The sequence below is a fragment of the Apodemus sylvaticus genome, chromosome 5, assembly GCF_947179515.1.
Source record: "Apodemus sylvaticus chromosome 5, mApoSyl1.1, whole genome shotgun sequence".
NCBI classification, from domain to species: domain Eukaryota; kingdom Metazoa; phylum Chordata; class Mammalia; order Rodentia; family Muridae; genus Apodemus; species Apodemus sylvaticus.
Genome location: NC_067476.1, coordinates 64,939,315 through 64,957,219, shown reverse-complemented (window position 1 = coordinate 64,957,219; position 17,905 = coordinate 64,939,315). Strand labels below are relative to the sequence as shown.

The 17,905-nt window shown below is 37.9% G+C and overlaps 1 protein-coding gene across 2 annotated transcripts in view; it reads left to right on the top strand.

The window, feature by feature from the left end:
- The window catches only part of Calcrl (calcitonin receptor like receptor), a 94,699-nt gene extending 81,903 nt beyond the window's left edge, over positions 1–12,796 (top strand). For both annotated transcript variants that reach the window (XM_052182803.1, XM_052182802.1), the window contains one exon: positions 9,695–12,796. In XM_052182803.1, the coding sequence (XP_052038763.1) occupies positions 9,695–9,919 (225 nt within the window). In that variant the 3' untranslated portion in view covers positions 9,920–12,796. The remainder of the gene's footprint in view (positions 1–9,694) is intronic.
- Positions 12,797–17,905: the final 5,109 nt, after the last annotated feature.

Here is a 17,905-nt window from a genome sequence, read left to right as displayed (position 1 = left end):
AATAGCTCATTGTTTTAATGAAAAACCATGCAGAAATGGGAACATTAATCACACTGCAAGCTAAATTTTAAATTGGCACTTTCCTTCAGAAACAGTATCCAGGGAGTATTGAAGTTAATGCCTTCCACTTCTGTTGTCCTTTATCTGTATAAACAAAAGAGACACAGTACCTTGTTCTTCTGCCATGCCTTAAATTGAGAAAATTTTTGGCATTGGAAAATTTTAATAACAAGAAAACCTTTGAACTTGGTTGTTGCCAAATCCTCAGTTCATCACAACATCTTTAATATCTCTCCATTTTACTTTTGCTTGGGAGACTGTCTGTTTGAGCATGACTCAGCCCAAATCTTAAGAAATGCTGTAATCCCTCCTTTTCTGTCTCTTTGCCTCTTGGTTTTTCCCACTCTTGTAACACAGAGAAATAGTTGCCAGATTCAATTTGTGTGGTTCCAACTATGTCATGTTTTTGTTAAAGTCATTTGCTTGGTTTTAGTTTCCTTCTTGCCCTTCATGTTAGGTCAAGTGGCTTGCTTTTGCCTGATATCTGTGCATTTGACCCTCTGCTCAATTTTAGCAAACATCTATCTTCCTCTTAGCATTTCTTGCTAGTTAACTGTAGGTTCACAAGTGGTCAGGTTACATCCCTTTCAGCTCCATTCTACACAAATGAAAATATGCAATGGTAACCTAAAGAAGGGGCTATGGTCATCAGAAAGACATATGCATCCACAATGCATTGTAAGTAATTTTTTGTGAACTAAACAAAATATGTTGAGAAGCCTTAGCTCATATTCTGTAAAGAAAACTAAATATTTTTCTTTATATTTAGTTTATAGTTATATCATACTCTTAAAAATGATTTAGATTAAGGAGTATTATTATTGACCCTAATCATGTACTAATGAGCATATACTATGCTAAGCATTTGATTTAGCTGCCTGCATAAAGCTCTTATATAACCAACGAAACCATATTCATCTTTAATTATACCCATATTTTCATTTGTCCCATTTAAATGTTTTGAATGCCTACTTTAATACTCTGTTAAATAAGTATGATCTTGTATTAGAGAAAGAAGTTAAAAGTGAAACATTTGTATTACACAAATTTGCAAAGACCACGGGTCTTTAATAAAGTTCATTTTTTTAAATTTTGTAAATAATAGCCCATACTACAGGACAATGCTTTTTCATCATTTTTTTCTTTTTTCTTTTTTCTTAGATATTTGCTTTATTTACATTTCAAATGGTATGCCCTTTCTTTGTTACCCCTCTGAAAACCCCCTATCCTGTCTATCTCTCCTCTCCTTGCTCTCCAACCCCCTTCCCCACTTTTCTGACTGGCATTCCCCTACACTGGGGCATTGAGCCTTCATACGACCAATGGCCTCTCCTCTCATTAATGTCTGAAATGGCCATCCTCTGCTACATGTAGCTGGAGCCATGGGTCCCTCCACGTATACTCCTTGGTTGGTGGTTTAGTCCCTGGGAGCTCTGGAGGTACTGGTTGGTTCATATTATTGTTCCTCCTATGGGGCTGCAAAACTCTTCAGCTCCTTGGGTCCTTTCTCTAGCAGCTCCACTGGGGATCCTATGCTCAGTCTATTGGTTAGCTGTGAGCCATGGATATTTTGATCCACCTTCCAATAAGGATCAAAGTATCCACACTTTGGTCTTCCTTCTTGTTGCGCTTCATGTGGTCAGTGAGCTGTCTCTTGGGTATTCTGAGGTTTGGGGTTAATATCCACTTATCAGCGAGTGCATACCATGTGTGTTCTTTTGTGATTAGGTTACCTTACTCAGGGTGATATTTTTTAGCTTCATCCAATTGCCTAACAATTTCATGAAATCATTGTTTTTAATAGCTGAGTAGTATTCCATTGTGTAAATGTAAATGGATACAGTTTCCGTATCCATCCCTCTGTTGAGGGATATCTGGGTTCTTTTCAACTTCTGGCTATTATAAATAAGTCTGCTATGAACATAGTGGAACATGTGTTCATTGCATGCCAGGGAATCCTCTGGGTATATGCCAGGAGTGGTATAGCAGGGTCCTCTGGAAGTGTCATGTCCAGTTTTCTGAGGAACCACCAGACTGATTTCCAGAGTGGTTGAACAAGCTTGCAATCCCACCAGCAATGGAGGAGTGTTCCTCTTTCTCCACATCCTTGCCAGCATCTGATGTCCCCTGAGTTTTTTAGTTTGGCCATTCTGACTGGTATGAGGTGGAATCTCAGAGTTGTTTTGATTTGAATTTCCCTAATGATTAAGGATGTTGAACATTTCTTTAGGTGTTTCTCAGTCATCCGGTATTCCTCAGTTGAGAATTCTTTGTTTAGCTCTGTAGCCCATTTTTTAAATTGGGTTATTGGGTTCTCTGGAATCTAACTTCTTGAGTTCCTTGTATATATTGGATATTAGCGCTTCATCAGATGTAGGATTGGTAAAAATCTTTTCCCAATCTATTGGTTGTCATTTTGTCCTATTGACAGTGTCCTATGCCTGGCAGAAGCACTGCAATTTTATGAGGTCTCATTTGTCAATGCATGATCTTAGACCGTTAGATATTGGTGTTCTATTCAGGAAATTTTCCCCTGTGCCCATGTGCTCCAGGTTCTTCCCAATTTTCTCATCTATTTATTAGATTCAGTGTATCTGGTTTTATGTGGAGGTCCTTGATCCACTTGGACTTGAGCTTTGTACAGGGAGATAAGAATGGATCAATTTTCATCCTTCTACTGTTGACTGCCAGTTGACCCAGCACCATTTGTAGAAAATGCTCTTTTTTCCACTGGATGGTTTTAGTTCCTTTGTCAAAGAGCAAGTGATCATAAGTGTGTGGGTTCGTTTCTGGGTCTTCAATTCTATTCCATTAATCTACCTGCCTGTCATTGTGCCAATACCATGCAGTTTTTATCACTATTGCTCTGTAATATAGTTTGATATCAGGCAAGGTGATTCTGTCAGCAGTTCTTTTATTGTTGAGAATAGTTTTTGCTATCCTAGGTTTTTTTGTTATTCCAAATAAATTGCTCAGGAGTGGTATAGCTGGGTCCTCAGGTAGTACTATGCCTAATTGCTCTGGAAATTGCTCTTTTTAAGTCTATGAAGAATTGATTTGAAATTTTGGTGGGGATTACATTGAATATGTAGATTTCTTTAGGCATGATGGCCATTTTTACTATATTAACCCTGCCAATCCATAAACATGGGAGATCTTTCCATCTTCTTAGATCTTCTTCAATTTCTTTCTTCAAAAACTTGCAGTTCTTGTAATACAGATCTTTCACTTGCTTGGTTAGAGTCACACCAAGGTATTTTATATTATTTGTGACTATTGTGAAGGGTGTCATTTCCCTAATTTCTTTCTCAGCTTCTTTATCCTTTGAGTATAAAAAAGTTACTGATTTGTTTGAGTTAATTTTATATCCTGCCACTTTGCTGAAGTTGTTTATCAGATTTAGGAGTGCTCTGGTGGAATTTTTGGGGTCACTTAAGTATACTATCATATCATCTGCAAATAGTGACACTTTGATATCTTCCTTTCCAATTTGTATCCCTTTGACCTCCTTTTGTTGTCTAATTGCTCTGGCTAGGACTTTGAGTATTATATTGAACAGGTAGGAAGAGAATGGGCAGCCTTGTGTAGTCCACTTTACTTCAAGTTTCTCTCCATTTAGTTTGATGTTGGCTACTAGTCTGCTGTATATTGCTTTTACTATGTTTAAGTATGGGCCTTGAATCCTGATCTTTCAAGACTTTTATCAGGAAGAGAGATGTTGGATTTTGTCAAATGCTTTCTCAGCATCTAATGAAATGATTATGTGGTTTTTTTCCCTTTGAGTTTGTTTATATAGTAGATTACATTGATGGATTTCCCTATATTGAACCATCCCTGCATCTCTGGGATGAAGCCTACTTGATCATGATGGATGATCGTTTTGATGTGTTCTTGGATTTGGTTGGCAAGAATTTTATTGAGTATTTTTGCTTTGACATTCATAAGGGAAATTGATCTAAAGTTCTGTTTCTTTGTTGGGTCTTTGTGTTGTTTAGGTATCAGAGTAATTGTGGCTTCATAAAACGAATTGGGCAGTATTCCATCTGTTTCTATTTTGTGGGATAGTTTGAAGAATATTGGTATTAGGTCTTCTTTGAAGGTCTGATAGAACTCTGCATGAACCTATCTGGTCCTGAGCTTTTTCTGTTGGGAGATTATTAATGACTGCTTCTATTTCTTTAGGAGTTATGGGATTGTTTAGATCATTTATCTGATCCTGATTTAATTTTGGTACCTGGTATCTGTCTAGAAAATTGTCCGTTTCATCCAAATTTTCCAATTTTGTTGCGTATAGGCTTTTGTGGTAGGATCTGATGATTTTTTTTCCTCACTATCTGTTGTTATGTCTCCCTTTTAATTTCTGATTTTGCTGATTTGGATACTGTCTCTGTGCCCTTTGGTTAGTTTGGCTAAGGGTTTATCTAACTTGTTGTTGTTGTTGTTGTTGCTGTTGTTGTTTTTCTTAAAGAACCAACTCCTGGTTTGGTTGATTCTTTGTATATTTATTTTTGTTTCTACTTGGTTGATTTCTGTAACTGCCCACAGTTACATTGAATGGGTTACCTGGAAGGGAAACTGGGGATGTATGGGAAGGCAGCTAAAAGAGAGGAGATTAAGACAACACCAGCTGTTTAAAGTCCAATGGTTTAATGGGGGGCTCAGAATTTTAAGACTTCAGGTAAGACCCTTCCCCCAAACTACAGGGTGTGTTGGGGGGGGGGATGGGTGCTGGCTCCACTGCTGAGGTGGCCTGGTGAGTCACCTGCTTAATTTGTAGACCTGGAGGAACAATGAACTTTACCTTGGTCTGAGTGCTCCACCCTAGGTGGAGCAGGATTCTGGCTAGCACAGGAATTCCCTCTCAAAGGCTGGGAGAGGAGCTTCCCTTTGGTCAATGTCAAGTTCCTGCCAGGTGGCTTGGCACCGCAATATGGCTCTCTACAGATTTCAGTCCTGAGTTTGATTATTTCCTGCCATCTACTCTCCTTGGGTGTATTTGCTTCTTTTTGTCCTAGAACTTTCAGATCTGCTGAAGTTCAAGATGTTACTGTATGATCTTTCCAGTTTCTTTTTGGAGGCACTCAGAGCTATGAGTTTTCCTCTTAGCAGTGCATTCATTGTGTCCCATAAGTTTGGGTATATTGCACCTTTGTTTTCATTGAATTCTAAAAAGTCTTTAATTTCTTTCTTTCTTTCTTCCTTGTCCAAATTGTTATTCTGTAGAATGTTGTTCAGTTTCCATTTGTATGTGGGCTTTCTGTTATTTTTGTTGTTATTGAAGACCAGTCTTAGTTCATGGTGATCTGATAGGGTGCATGGAATTATTTCAATCTTCTTATATCTGCTGAGGTCTGTTTTGCTACTGAATATATGGTCAATTTTGGAGAAGGTAAAGTGCTGAGAAGAAGGTATATTCTTTTGTTTTAGGATAAAATATTCGATAGATATCTGTTAAATCCATTTGGTTCATAAAGTCTGTTAGTTTCACTGTTTCTCTGTTTAGTTTGTGTTTCCCTGATCTGTCCATTGATGAGAATGGGGTGTTGAAGTCTCATTGTGTGGGGTGCTTTAATAAAGTTTCTTTTATGAATGTGGGTGTCCTTGTATTTGGAGCATATATGTTCAGAATTGAGAGTTCATCTGGGTAGATTTTTTTCCTTTGATGAGTATGAAGTGTCTTTCCTTAGCTTATTTGATTACTTTAGGTTGAAAGTCGATTTTATTAGGTATTAGAATGGCTATACAAGCTTGTTTCTTGGGGCCATTTGCTCGGAAAATTGTTTTCCAGCCTTTTATTCTGAGGTAGTGTTTGTCTTTGTGTCTGAGATGAGTTTCCTGTATGCACCAAAATGTTGGGTACGGTTTATGCATCCAGTCTGTTAGTCTATATCTTTTTATTGGAGAATTGAATCCATTGATATTAAGAGATATTAAGGAGAAGTGATTGGTGCTTCCTGGTATTTTTGTTATTAGAGGTGGAGTTATGTTTGTGTGACTCTCTTCTTTTTGGTTTGTTAAAAGAAGATTAATTTCTTGCTTTTTCTAGTGTGTAGTTTCACTCCTTTTGTTGGTGTTTTCCATTCATTATCCTTTGAAGGGCTGGATTTGTGGAAAGATATTGTGTAAATTTGTTTTTACCATGGAATACTTTGGCTTCTTTGTCTATGGTAATTGAGAGTTTTGCTGGATATAGTACCCTTGGTTAGCATTTGTGTTCCTTTAGGGTCTGTATGACATCTGCCCAAGATCTTCTGGTTTTCATAGTCTCTGGTGAGAAGTCTGGTATAATTCTGATAGGCTTGCCTTTATATATTACTTGACCTTTTCCCCTTACTGCTTTTAATATTCTTTCTTTGTTTAATGAATTTGGTGTTTTGATTATTATGTAACAGGAAGAATTTCTTTTCTGGTCCAAACTATTTGGAGTTCTATAGGCTTCTTGTATGTTCATGGGCATCTCTTTCTTTAGGTTAGGGAAGTTTTTTTTTTTTTTTTTTTTATAATTTTGTTGAAGACATTTACTGGCTCTTTACGCTGGACATCTTCACTCTCTTCTGTACCTATAATCCTTAGGTTTGGTCTTCTCATTTTGTTCTGGATTTCCTGGATGTTTTAGGTTAGGAGCTTTTTGCATTTTTCATTTTCTTTGACTGTTGCTCCAATACTTTCTTTGGTATCTTCTGCATCTGAGATACTCTCTTCTGTCTCTTGTATTCTGTTGTTGATGCTTGCATCTATGGCTCCTGACTTCTTTTCTAGGTTTTCTATCTCCAGAGTTGTTTCCCTTTGTGATTTCCTTATTGTTTCTACCTCCATTTTTAGATCCTGGATGGTTTTGTTTAATTTTTCATGTGTTTTGTTGTGCTTTCTTGTAAATTTTTTAAGGGATTCTACCTGTTTACCTGTGTTCTCCTATATTTCTTTAAGTTATTTATGTCCTTCTTGAAGCCCTCTATCAGCATCAAGAGCTGTGATTTTAAATCCAAATCTTGCTTTTATGGTGTGTTGGGATATCCAGGACTTGCTGTTGTGGGAGAACTGGGTTCAGATGGTGCCATATTGCCTTGATTTCTGTTGGTACCGTTCCATTTGCCTTTGCCATCTGGTGTTATCTCTGGTGTTAGTTGGTCCTGCTGTCTCTGTCCGGCGCTTGTCCCTCCTGTGTTGGCACCCCTGGGTGACCAGTTCTCCCCTGGCACAGAGTGCTGTGGCTCAGCCCAGCTCCTGGGTACAGATGGAACTTGGAAGGGCCCTGTCACAACTGTTCTGCTACTCTTACGTTCCCTGTGCTCCTGGCCATACCCACCTACATAGTCGCTGGAGGGAAAATGGTGGTCTCACCTCTAAACCCAGAAGTCAAACCACTCCTTGTAGACAAGTTCTCCCCTAGCAGGATCAGTGCACAGAAGGCTGTGGAGTAGTCTACCTCCTAGGTGTAGATAGAGCCCGGAAGGATCCTGTCCCAGCTGCTCTGCCACTCCTGTGTTCTCTGCACTCCTGGCTGTACCTGCCTGCCCTTTCACTGGAGAGAAAATGATGGTCCCCTCTTTTCATCGTTTTTTATAATGATTTATTCACTAAGATAAAATAAGTGGGTAATCATAATAGCTTCTTCAAGGTCAAATATTTAGCAGTCCATACTTATTTTGATTTCTGGGATTTGGATAGCTTTTCTTTTAGAACAACCAATCCAAGGGCCTCAAGATGAATATCTTTAGACAGTAGTCTGGAATATTTTATGGGAAGATACATCCTACTCACATTCAACTTGAAGCTATAGAGCTCCAGTTTCTAACATAGTCATAGCTAACTATGTATAAATATCAGAATAATACTTCCTACCCAAAAGAATTACATAATTGTTCAAAAGTATTTTTTGTTAAGATCTCTGAATATTTACTTAAACATGCCATGTAAAACCATTGGCCTGCTGGGACCTTATGAAGCTAATGCAGTTATCATTTGCTTACATGTATGAAGACATTACATATATAAATATTAGTACATTACTTTAACTACCTTATTTGTTGGTTTAGAATTAATAAAACTATGAGAGAATCAAATAGTAATTTTGTGCAAGATAAAAACATATATTATCTTATAATTCTTTTATTTCCACAGTACTTTTATGAATATACATTAGCTCTTGTTACCAAATACAAATAAATGGTGCAAAAGTTGCTGAACTTCTTAATAACATATTATATAACTGAGTTTCTAGCATTTCATTTATATAGCATTTGAATTATTAAAAAATAGCCATTTTATAATTGATTTTGAATTATATTTAAGAAATGGATGGCTCCATATTTTTGACCGTTTTTTTTCTGTTAATGCTAAAACATGAAATAAGACAGGAAGCCTGTTTTTATTTTAAGTAGTAGTGTGTAAGAGACTTAAAAGTATCCCCCAAACTGTAGTCTTCTATAAATCATTATTGGTTGTAGAATGTTTAGACAAGGCACAAGAAAAGAAACAAGACAGATTTTATAAAATATTTAATATGGATTTTACATGAATATCTTTGAACAGAAAGTTAATTACATATCCTTAATATCTGATATTAAGAGTATATGAATTACTAGGATTTTTTTTTTTTTTTAGTTTTAGATTCCTTTTGGGTGTGGGCATAAGAACTGGTTAAATTATCAGATGACAGATTGGGAAAATCTATTCAAACAAATAACATTCAGGCAAATATATATTACACCACAGGGATGGGGCAAATATTTTATGACCTAAAACTGGCCAGCCTCTACTCAGGTTGTACACAGGAATCAGGCCTGTTAGGATAAAGGTGATAGCATCTGAGGCTGAGCTGACTGTTTTCATTTGTGTTTAAGGACTCAGTATGAAGGAAGTCTTTCTAGTGCCCTAATCCAATCAAAATAAAAGTCATTTTATATGACACAACTAGTCATAATCTCTAATTTCAGTCAAGAAAAATGGCATTAAACTTCACATTTGTTTTAAGAAAGAAAGCTACAGGTTTGGGGCATTTTAATCCAGCAAAAATGACTGCTCTGGCAAAGAGCCATATCCAAAGGCCTTCTAGGTCTCTGTGATCTGGCTGGAATGCAGACAAGCCTTTAGTAAATGCCTTTAATCCCAAACAATACAGGCAAGATTAATTTATAGAAGGAAGCAGCCATGTTTGAAAATAACTTCTAATTGAGGGGTAGACAAAGTGATGAATCAGAGAAAGATTTAACAGAATGATTAAAAGATAGGATATGCCCAATTCTCATGAGAACAACATAGGAAAGAATTTAGGGCATCACAAATACTAAGTGAGCAACCTACCAAGGAGCTAATTCCCTCTCTCTCTCTCTCTCTCTCTCTCTCTCTCTCTCTCTCTCTCTCTCTCTCACTCTTATTTTGAAACAAGATATCAGTAAGATATTTAGGCAAGTCTGAGCTTACTCAATACTACCATGAAGGTAGGCATTGACCTTGCAGTATTCTTGCCTCGGTTTCATGCATAACTAAAGTTATAGACCAGAATCATTTTGGTCTTCTTGTTACTTTAAAGGACAAAAGCTTTTCTGCCAATCATTTTGCTATGCCTCAAATAGAATATTTTATCTCAACTAATGGGTTGTTCTTGCTGTTTCTGTTTATTGTTCATTGATAGGTTCAAGCAATTCTGAGAAGAAATTGGAACCAGTATAAGATCCAATTTGGAAATGGCTTTTCCCACTCTGATGCTCTCCGCAGTGCATCCTACACAGTGTCAACAATCAGTGACATGCAAGGGTACAGCCATGACTGCCCCTCTGAACACTTAAATGGAAAAAGCATCCAGGATATTGAACATGTTGCCTTAAAACCAGAAAAAATGTATGATCTAGTGATGTGAAAATACAGAAGTCACACCTGTTTTGTGTCACTTGAACCTATGATTTTTATAGCCAGAAGATTGGATAGCCAGCAAACAGATTTCTTGAATACCATGAGGAAAGCCCCCAAATTAAATGGGAATTGTATGGATAAATGTTTAACAACCCTCTCTCTATGGGGAGAAAAGCCTCAATTTATATTGTTGGCCAGTAAATATTCCTACCATAGCTGATTTCAAGTTACCAACCTGACATCACTGAATGTGGAATTGGAAAGAAAATAAGCACAATCAACTCTCAGAAGCTGACAGGCTCTGGAACCTGCGCAACACTGCATGCTGTCACAGATGGATGTCCGTGCACACTCATGCCCACACTGACCGGAACTCTGCTCTTCTCATCTGAGGAGACCTCACTTGGTCTTACAGACATAAAAGGAAAGCTTGGTTTTTGTTATAAAACTCCTCATCCTTTTATCATTTGATGGTAGTGAATGGTTTGTCCAGAAACACTTTAACCCTCTTTCTAACTTCTTTCTAACTTCTCCTGTAGACTAGACAAAGACTTCATTATCTCTGTCATCTCATGTTCCTTTAAGAAAAGCAGCTGAGCAGAATTCCCATGGGCTTCTCAGCTGCTGCTACATATTGTATCCTGTGGCATAGCCATTCTGAATCACTAGGGAGACATATTGGTAGGAGCTACAAACACTTTGTCAATTGCTTTTTTTTCCTCTCTAAATCTTACTGCAGGAGTAGGAGGAAATCAGTTTTCCTGAATCTGTAAATAGAAACTTTGGCCTTTCCATTTCTACTGTGTAGATAAGTGATCAACCATTTTATATGAAGGGAATCAATGAAGGATTTCTTTTTATCTTGGGAATCTGAGAGAGAGAGAGAGAGAGAGAGAGAGAGAGAGAGAGAGAGAGAGAGAGAGAGATTGTTGTACAAATGAAACTGTAAGTACTCTGTCATTTTATTGTATTGTTTCAATTCAAAACACAACCTAAGTAACTGTTTTAAAGCAGATAGATAATGCAACATTATATGCAACTTAGTATCTGATACTGTGTCTGGGCTCATTTATTTTGTAATAAAATAGAGTGATGAATTCTATATTTGGAGAAATATTTTAAGGACAAACAGATACCAGCATCAGAAGTTTGAGAAGTAAAAACAAACCCAAGAAATATCAATGATAAAATATGAAATATTTATTTTAAAATGCAAAGCCATAATTTTACAAGCACATTATCTCTGGTGTGCTGTCATATTGCTTCTTCCAATTTGAGGATGACTCATTCAAGTTCAGAAATTATGAACAACTACTGTAAGAAATGCTAATCTGCTACATTCGTGGACTTTAATTCACTAAAATATAGCTTTACTGACTTTTACTAAACGAAGATATGTGGTTTTGAAAAAGGACATTTTTTATGAATATCAGAGGAAATTTCTCTATATAATACACATTGTTTGGGTATTTCAGTAGACTACTGTGGGTGGTAATACAAGCCACAGGAAGACTTGAACTTAATATTCATTGAGGATAAAGTGTTAGATATTTAGGTAATAATTAAATTAAGACAGAAGAAAGTTTTGCTTGTGAGTTAAAGTGACATTTTAAGTGGATTTAGCTTTTCTAATATTGCTTTGTCTGGACTTTCTGAAGAACAAGATTGACTTCAGTTAGTAAAAGTCAGTTTGGGGACAGTCACATGAACCCATTTTTTTGAAGTGTGTCCATCAGCTTACAGTGGATAAAAGGCATGACTCAGTCCCCGCTCATTGTCTTAAGCTACAATGGATGGTAAATTCAGAAGTTGTCTGAAACTGTCAAGGAAAATATTCAAATTATTAATCACTGACGTATTAGATGATCTGACAGACATATTTGTAATTTATCTATGTAGGCAAAGGTGTTACTAAGTTACTTTCAACTTTGTGGATTTTGTGCAAGCCATTATTCAAAAGGAACTCAGGCTGTTCTCAACTTTCAACTGCCTAAATTGTACAAACCTTCCTTTTAGTACATTCAAACTTAGGTATTTATTATTCAAAGGCATAGATTCATATCTTCACAGACAGTGTTCGTGTAATTCTGCATTCTTCCAAACAAACTGCCGAGTATTGACACTTAATGACAGTGCAGAATGCTGAATTACCAGAGAACGTATTTTAAAAGTATTGTAATTTAAAATTTTATTATTCTTTTATCATATTGAGCATAGCTGAGATTTCTTTACCGCCGATATCTAATCTGGTATCATCCTCAGCCATAGCAGTCTGAGATTAGTCAGTATTAGTTTTGTAATAATATTTTTGCAGCTAGATGTCTCTAGAGCTTAAGTGCCAATTTAAATATTTCTGTATTGCTTGTAGAAAAGAAATCTGAAATTTTTGAAAGAAAACTTTTCTGGTGCCTGAAAATTAACTTGGGGGAAATTTTAGCTTTTAAAAGTTGCATCTATCATTTTTCTATAGTTATTTGTTAGTATCATGGCTGACATTTTTACAAGTGACTTTGTACTTTTTTGTTGTTGTTGCTAAATCATCCATCCTGGAGTTTAGTGTTTGTTCAAATGTAGCAAACTGTGTAGCGTTTAGTAATAGTTACAGTGTTATACTTACTGTTTAGATATTTTTATGTGAATCTATTTCAATTTTTTTTGTGTTTTAATTTGCTCATAGAAACATAGAATCTGTAAAACATATTCAAGATGTTCTGGTCACTTAAAAAGAACTCATGCTGTATTGACTTAAAATCTCTATTTAGGTTTTATGAGAATAGTAAAGTTGTAAGTTAACATTCACTTTCATTCATCTTCCCTGGAGTACAGAGTAATTGAATTTCTCTCAAAATTCTTGCAGCAATTAAAGTAATACTTTGCAAAATAAGTGATGATGTCTTTATTCCTCTCTTTAAAGACTTCAATAAACTAGTAAGTGAATTTAATAAATTAATTTAAAAAGATATGGCTTTTTTCTGTGCTGAAGCAATAACATGTATAAAGTCTTATATTGCATGTAAAGGGAAGATCCTCTCAAACAGGTACATTTTTAGGGAATTTTACTCCTTTATGGACTATATTCCAATGAGTGGCTTTGTGTTAAATACCAGAAATAAAAGTAATGGAAAATACCTACTTAAAGATTTTTTAAAAAGAAAACATGGTCAAAGCCTCACACAAATAAATACTTAAATGTGTCAAAGACTTTATTTAACAAATGATGGAACCAGCAATATGTCATAATTATTCAAGAGAGAATTTAAAACACCACAAATGCCTTGGCATATAAAAATACTGAGGTGAATATACAAAATATTGTGTTTAAGAATGGTAATGAAAAGCTGGGTGTGATGGCACATGCCTGTAATCCCAGTACTCAGGAGGCAGAGGCAAGTGGATTTCTGTGAATTCAAAGCTAGCCTGGTCTATAGAGAGAGTTCAAGGATAGCCAGGGTTGTTACACAGAGAAAACCTGTCTTGAAAAAACAAAAACCAAACCAAAACAAAACAAAATACAAAAACCAACCGATCAATCAAACAAAAAGCAATCAAATATAATTACTGATAATAATTAAGCAAAACAGTATAAGCCAGGCAGTGGTGGAACATGCCTTTAATCCCAGCACTTGGGAGGCAGAGGCAGGTGGATTTCTGAGTTGGAGGCCAGCCTGGTCTACACAGTGAGTTCCAAGACAGCCAGGGCTACACAGTGAAACCTTGTCTTGAAAAAGCAATCAACCAACCAACCAACCAACCAACCAACCAACCAAACAACATGTTTTTTGTATATTTCCAAAAAACAGTAAATATAAATACAATTAGACTATACACTCTGAAGAGATAGGATGGCATTAAAATAATATACTAACATTTAATATAGAATTAAAAATAGCATAATGCTTACATAAGAGAAAAATACATTTAGGAAATATGCAAAAAATATCCTTTTTGTAATATAATAGAGCCAACTACGTAGGTTACATACTGCTCAATGCATTTTAAAACTGCTACCTTGTAGCCGCCCGAGGCCACATGCGAACCGGAGTACCTGAAAGAGAATTCTGGGGGTGATGGGAGGGGACGAAAGAGAAACTGAGTCAAGGCGACAGTGCCGGTCAAGACTGACTTTAATATCATTATGTCAAGATATATAGTCTTTGGGGAATAACCCAGCCCCCCAGAAGGTGGTCACATCAAAAGGCAGGCCGAGAAGTCCTTGGCTCCAATTCTCAGCGGGTCGCCTGCTTCCAGTCTGGCGGGGTCTCTGCTGCCTCCCAGGTGAGACTGCCCTGAGGCCTTCTTGGTAGTCAAGGTGAAAGCGCTTTATTGTTCCAAGGAACAAAGGCCGGAGGTAACACCATCAAAGAGTGGGGGTTGCGAGCCGGCTCAATGTTGTGGGGGAAGGGACACTACCTCAAAAGCTAAACATTTGTAAAACAAAAACAAGTATCAAACAAAACAAAACACTTAATATGATGCCTAATAACAAGTGTAATACACATACAAATTGAAGTTAACGTTGTTGTAGATGAAATTACATTATTACATGATAAGGTAAATTTAAATCTACCAGGTATTCTAAGCATATACTTACTGTTCCTGAAACACACTGGGTATATTATAGTATGAAACATTTTCTCCAGAAATATTTTACCAGTTACATGGGATTTGGCTATCTAATGTCTTTCAAGTTTTTAAATTTAATTTAAATTTAAACATTTTAAATTAAAAATGTAACTATCATATATAGTGGTGAGCTTAATTTTCAAATAAAAATTTGTTTTTGTTGATTCTCCTCCCCCATAGTCTTATGCATGTTCCTGTTCACTCCACCTGCCGTGCCCTCCCGTCCACCCTCCATGCCCTCCCGTCCACCCTCCGTGCCCTCCCGTCCACCCTCCATGCCCTCCCGTCCACCCTCCGTGCCCTCCCGTCCACCCTCCGTGCCCTCCCGTCCACCCTCCGTGCCTTCCCGTCCACCCTCCATGCCCTCCCGTCCACCCTCTGTGACCTCCCGTCTACCCTCGGTGCCCTCCCGTCCACCCTCCATGCCCTCCCGTCCACCCTCCGTGCCCTCCCGTCCACCCTCCGTGCCCTCCCGTCCACCCTCCATGCCCTCCCGTCCACCCTCCATGCCCTCCTGTCCACCCTCCATGCCCTTCCTTCTATCCTCCATGCCCTCCTGTCCACCCTTCATGCCCTCCCTTCTATCCTCCATGCCCTCCCGTCCACCCTCCATGCCCTCCCGTCCACCCTCCATGCCCTCCTTTCTATCCTCCATGCCCTCCCGTCCACCCTCCATGCCCTCCCGTCTACCCTCGGTGCCCTCCCATCTACCCTCCATGCCCTCCTGTCCACCCTCTGTGCCGTGTCCTCCCGTTCACCCTCCGTGCCCTCCCATACTCCATAGCCTCCTTCCTGGACACTTCATCTTTTCCTCTCCTGACCTTATTAGTTTCTTTGTCTGTATCCACACTTACCTCTATTTATACATACAGATGTAGACATCATAAGCTAAATTTGTGCATAAAATAGAATATATGATTTTTGCTCTCTGAATTTCGGTTACCAATTCAATGTACCACTTTCAGATCTATCAACCTCCATTCAGTTATTTCCACGTTCATCAGTCTCCCTGCATTATTTCACTGTTCCTTACAGCAGAATAAAATTCAGTTGTGCATAGACACTGCACTTTCTTTTTCTATTTACCTATCAGAGGGCAACTAGACTGGTTCTATTTCTTTGCTATTATAAATAATGCCTTCAGAATCATGGATACATGAATGATTCTGATAAGGTGTAGGGCCATTTGGCTGTTTATCGAGAGTGGTATAGCTGGATCACATGGACCTTTTATATTTAGTATTTTGGGAATACTCCATTCTGATTTCCACAGCTCTGTGCTATGGCAGTACACTCTAATGGCAGCGAACAAGAGTTCCTTGTAAGTACTAACACAACATTAAATGTGTAAGCATTTGCACAATGCTGCTTTGTTTTGAATTTATGAAAACTACAACTCAGAACTCCACGAGCAAATTTACAACATGGTTTATAGAAGCAGATGTAGCTATTTAAAAGGTTGTTGAATTAAATCCGGTTTCATCTCTCTTAATTACAAAATGAAATGGTTTATGTTCCAACTGGAGACCATTTCAAAATCCCTCAGTTGACCCAGAAACAACCCCTCCCTTGGATCAAAATTAACATGCTAGTGTCCAAAAGTCTTGTAAACATTTACCTCAGCTTACAGCTTGGAGGGGCAGAGGATGAAAACAGAACCAGCAGGGAAGGCAGTCACTTTTGTCTCATTTTGTCCCATGTGGCGCATGTGCACCACTTGTACATGTGTGGCCCTGAGCCTCCATCTGCTGTGCTCCAAGAGCTGCAGGAGATGCGTGCTTCTGGCTGCACATCCAGGCTCCAAGAGGAAAATGTACCCCGTGAACAAAGTATTTACGAACAAACTCGCCTTTATTTTTCTTTGCTTTCCTTCATTTTTGTTTTTTTTCTGTTATACATTTTGCTGTTATCATTACTACGATTGTTGTTGTTATTTTACTTTTATTACAAAATGCAGGGCTTGATGATCCATGTCTATCTGCCCAGGGTAATTTTGTAGACTGAAGTTTGTTTGTGTTCCGTAATAAACACATATTCCATAAATCCAGGCTAACCATAATATTCTAGTTTGTTTAAGAATTTAGATGTGCTTTCTTTCAGTCCTGGTTCAGCATTTGTAGTAATAGCATTAGATTCATGGGAAGAGAACTGGAGAGAGGCCTTGCCTTTTGCTTCTGCATGGCTGTTCTCAACTCGGGCATTGCTGCAACTTGGTGTTTCTTCTTGCAATGAAAAGTGATCAGAATCAAGGAAACATGTCTCCCTAGAACTTAAACATGAACTGTAAGCATATTCTAGACCACTGGGACTCCAAACACTCCAACCCAGTGGCTTTTGTTCATACAGGTATGATGTGAGATTTTATGTCTTCTGTGACCATCCTTAATTTTCAGGAATCACCTGAAAATGAACAAAGGGACTTTCCAAAGGCCAGAGGGTAGCTTATCCCAAACTAGCATATTTATGCACAAGCCTCCAAGGGTGTTTTGCTTTTCTAAGATTCTAAATTTGGAACTAATTTTCTAGGATGTTAAAATTATTTGAAGATGGGAAAATAGGAACTTACTGAATTGCCTTGTAGATTTATTTATATACTTGACTAGGCTGAAAGTCTCAACTAACCCAGACCCCCCCCCCCCCCCCCCCCGATCTCTCAGAAACTGAGTCACCAACCAGACAGCATACACCAGCTGATATGAGGCCCACAACACATATAGAGCAGAGAACTGGCCTCGTTGAGGGTTGGATGCACCTAACCCTTGAGAGACTTGAGGCCTGAGAGAGTAGGGAGGTCTGGTGGGCTGGGGGTAGAGGGTGAGGACATCTTCTTGGAGATGGGTAAGGAGGAATGGGATGAGGAACAGTCAGAGGGCAGTGCTAAACCTGAGATGGGGATAATGACTGAACCGCAAAAAAAGATTAAATAATAATAATAATAATAATAATAATAATAAAATAACTAGGCTTATATTTACTCTTGCCTGAGATATCAATATTAAGAAAGAGCCTAACATAAGTTAGATAATAGGACCTTTTTTTTGTGTGTGTGTTTTGTTTTGTTTTGTTTTTTTCCTTAGAAACAATGGTAACTCAATTTCTGGGTACAACTAAAACTTAATCTTGTAAGCCTTATTAAAATCTGATCCCTATGGTGGTGGATTCTAGGAAACTGTAGCAGCTACATCTTACCCCTCTGCCGTCCCAGCTCCAAAAGGATGTAACTCTCTCCTCCTGCTGCCTCTCTTCCTCTGTCTAACCCAGAAGTCCCGCCTACTTGCCCAGTGATTGGCTCCTTTATTCATTAGGGGATTGGTTTACAAGAAGCCACCTGAGTACATGACTCCTTCCTCATTCCAGATAGCTTCTTCTG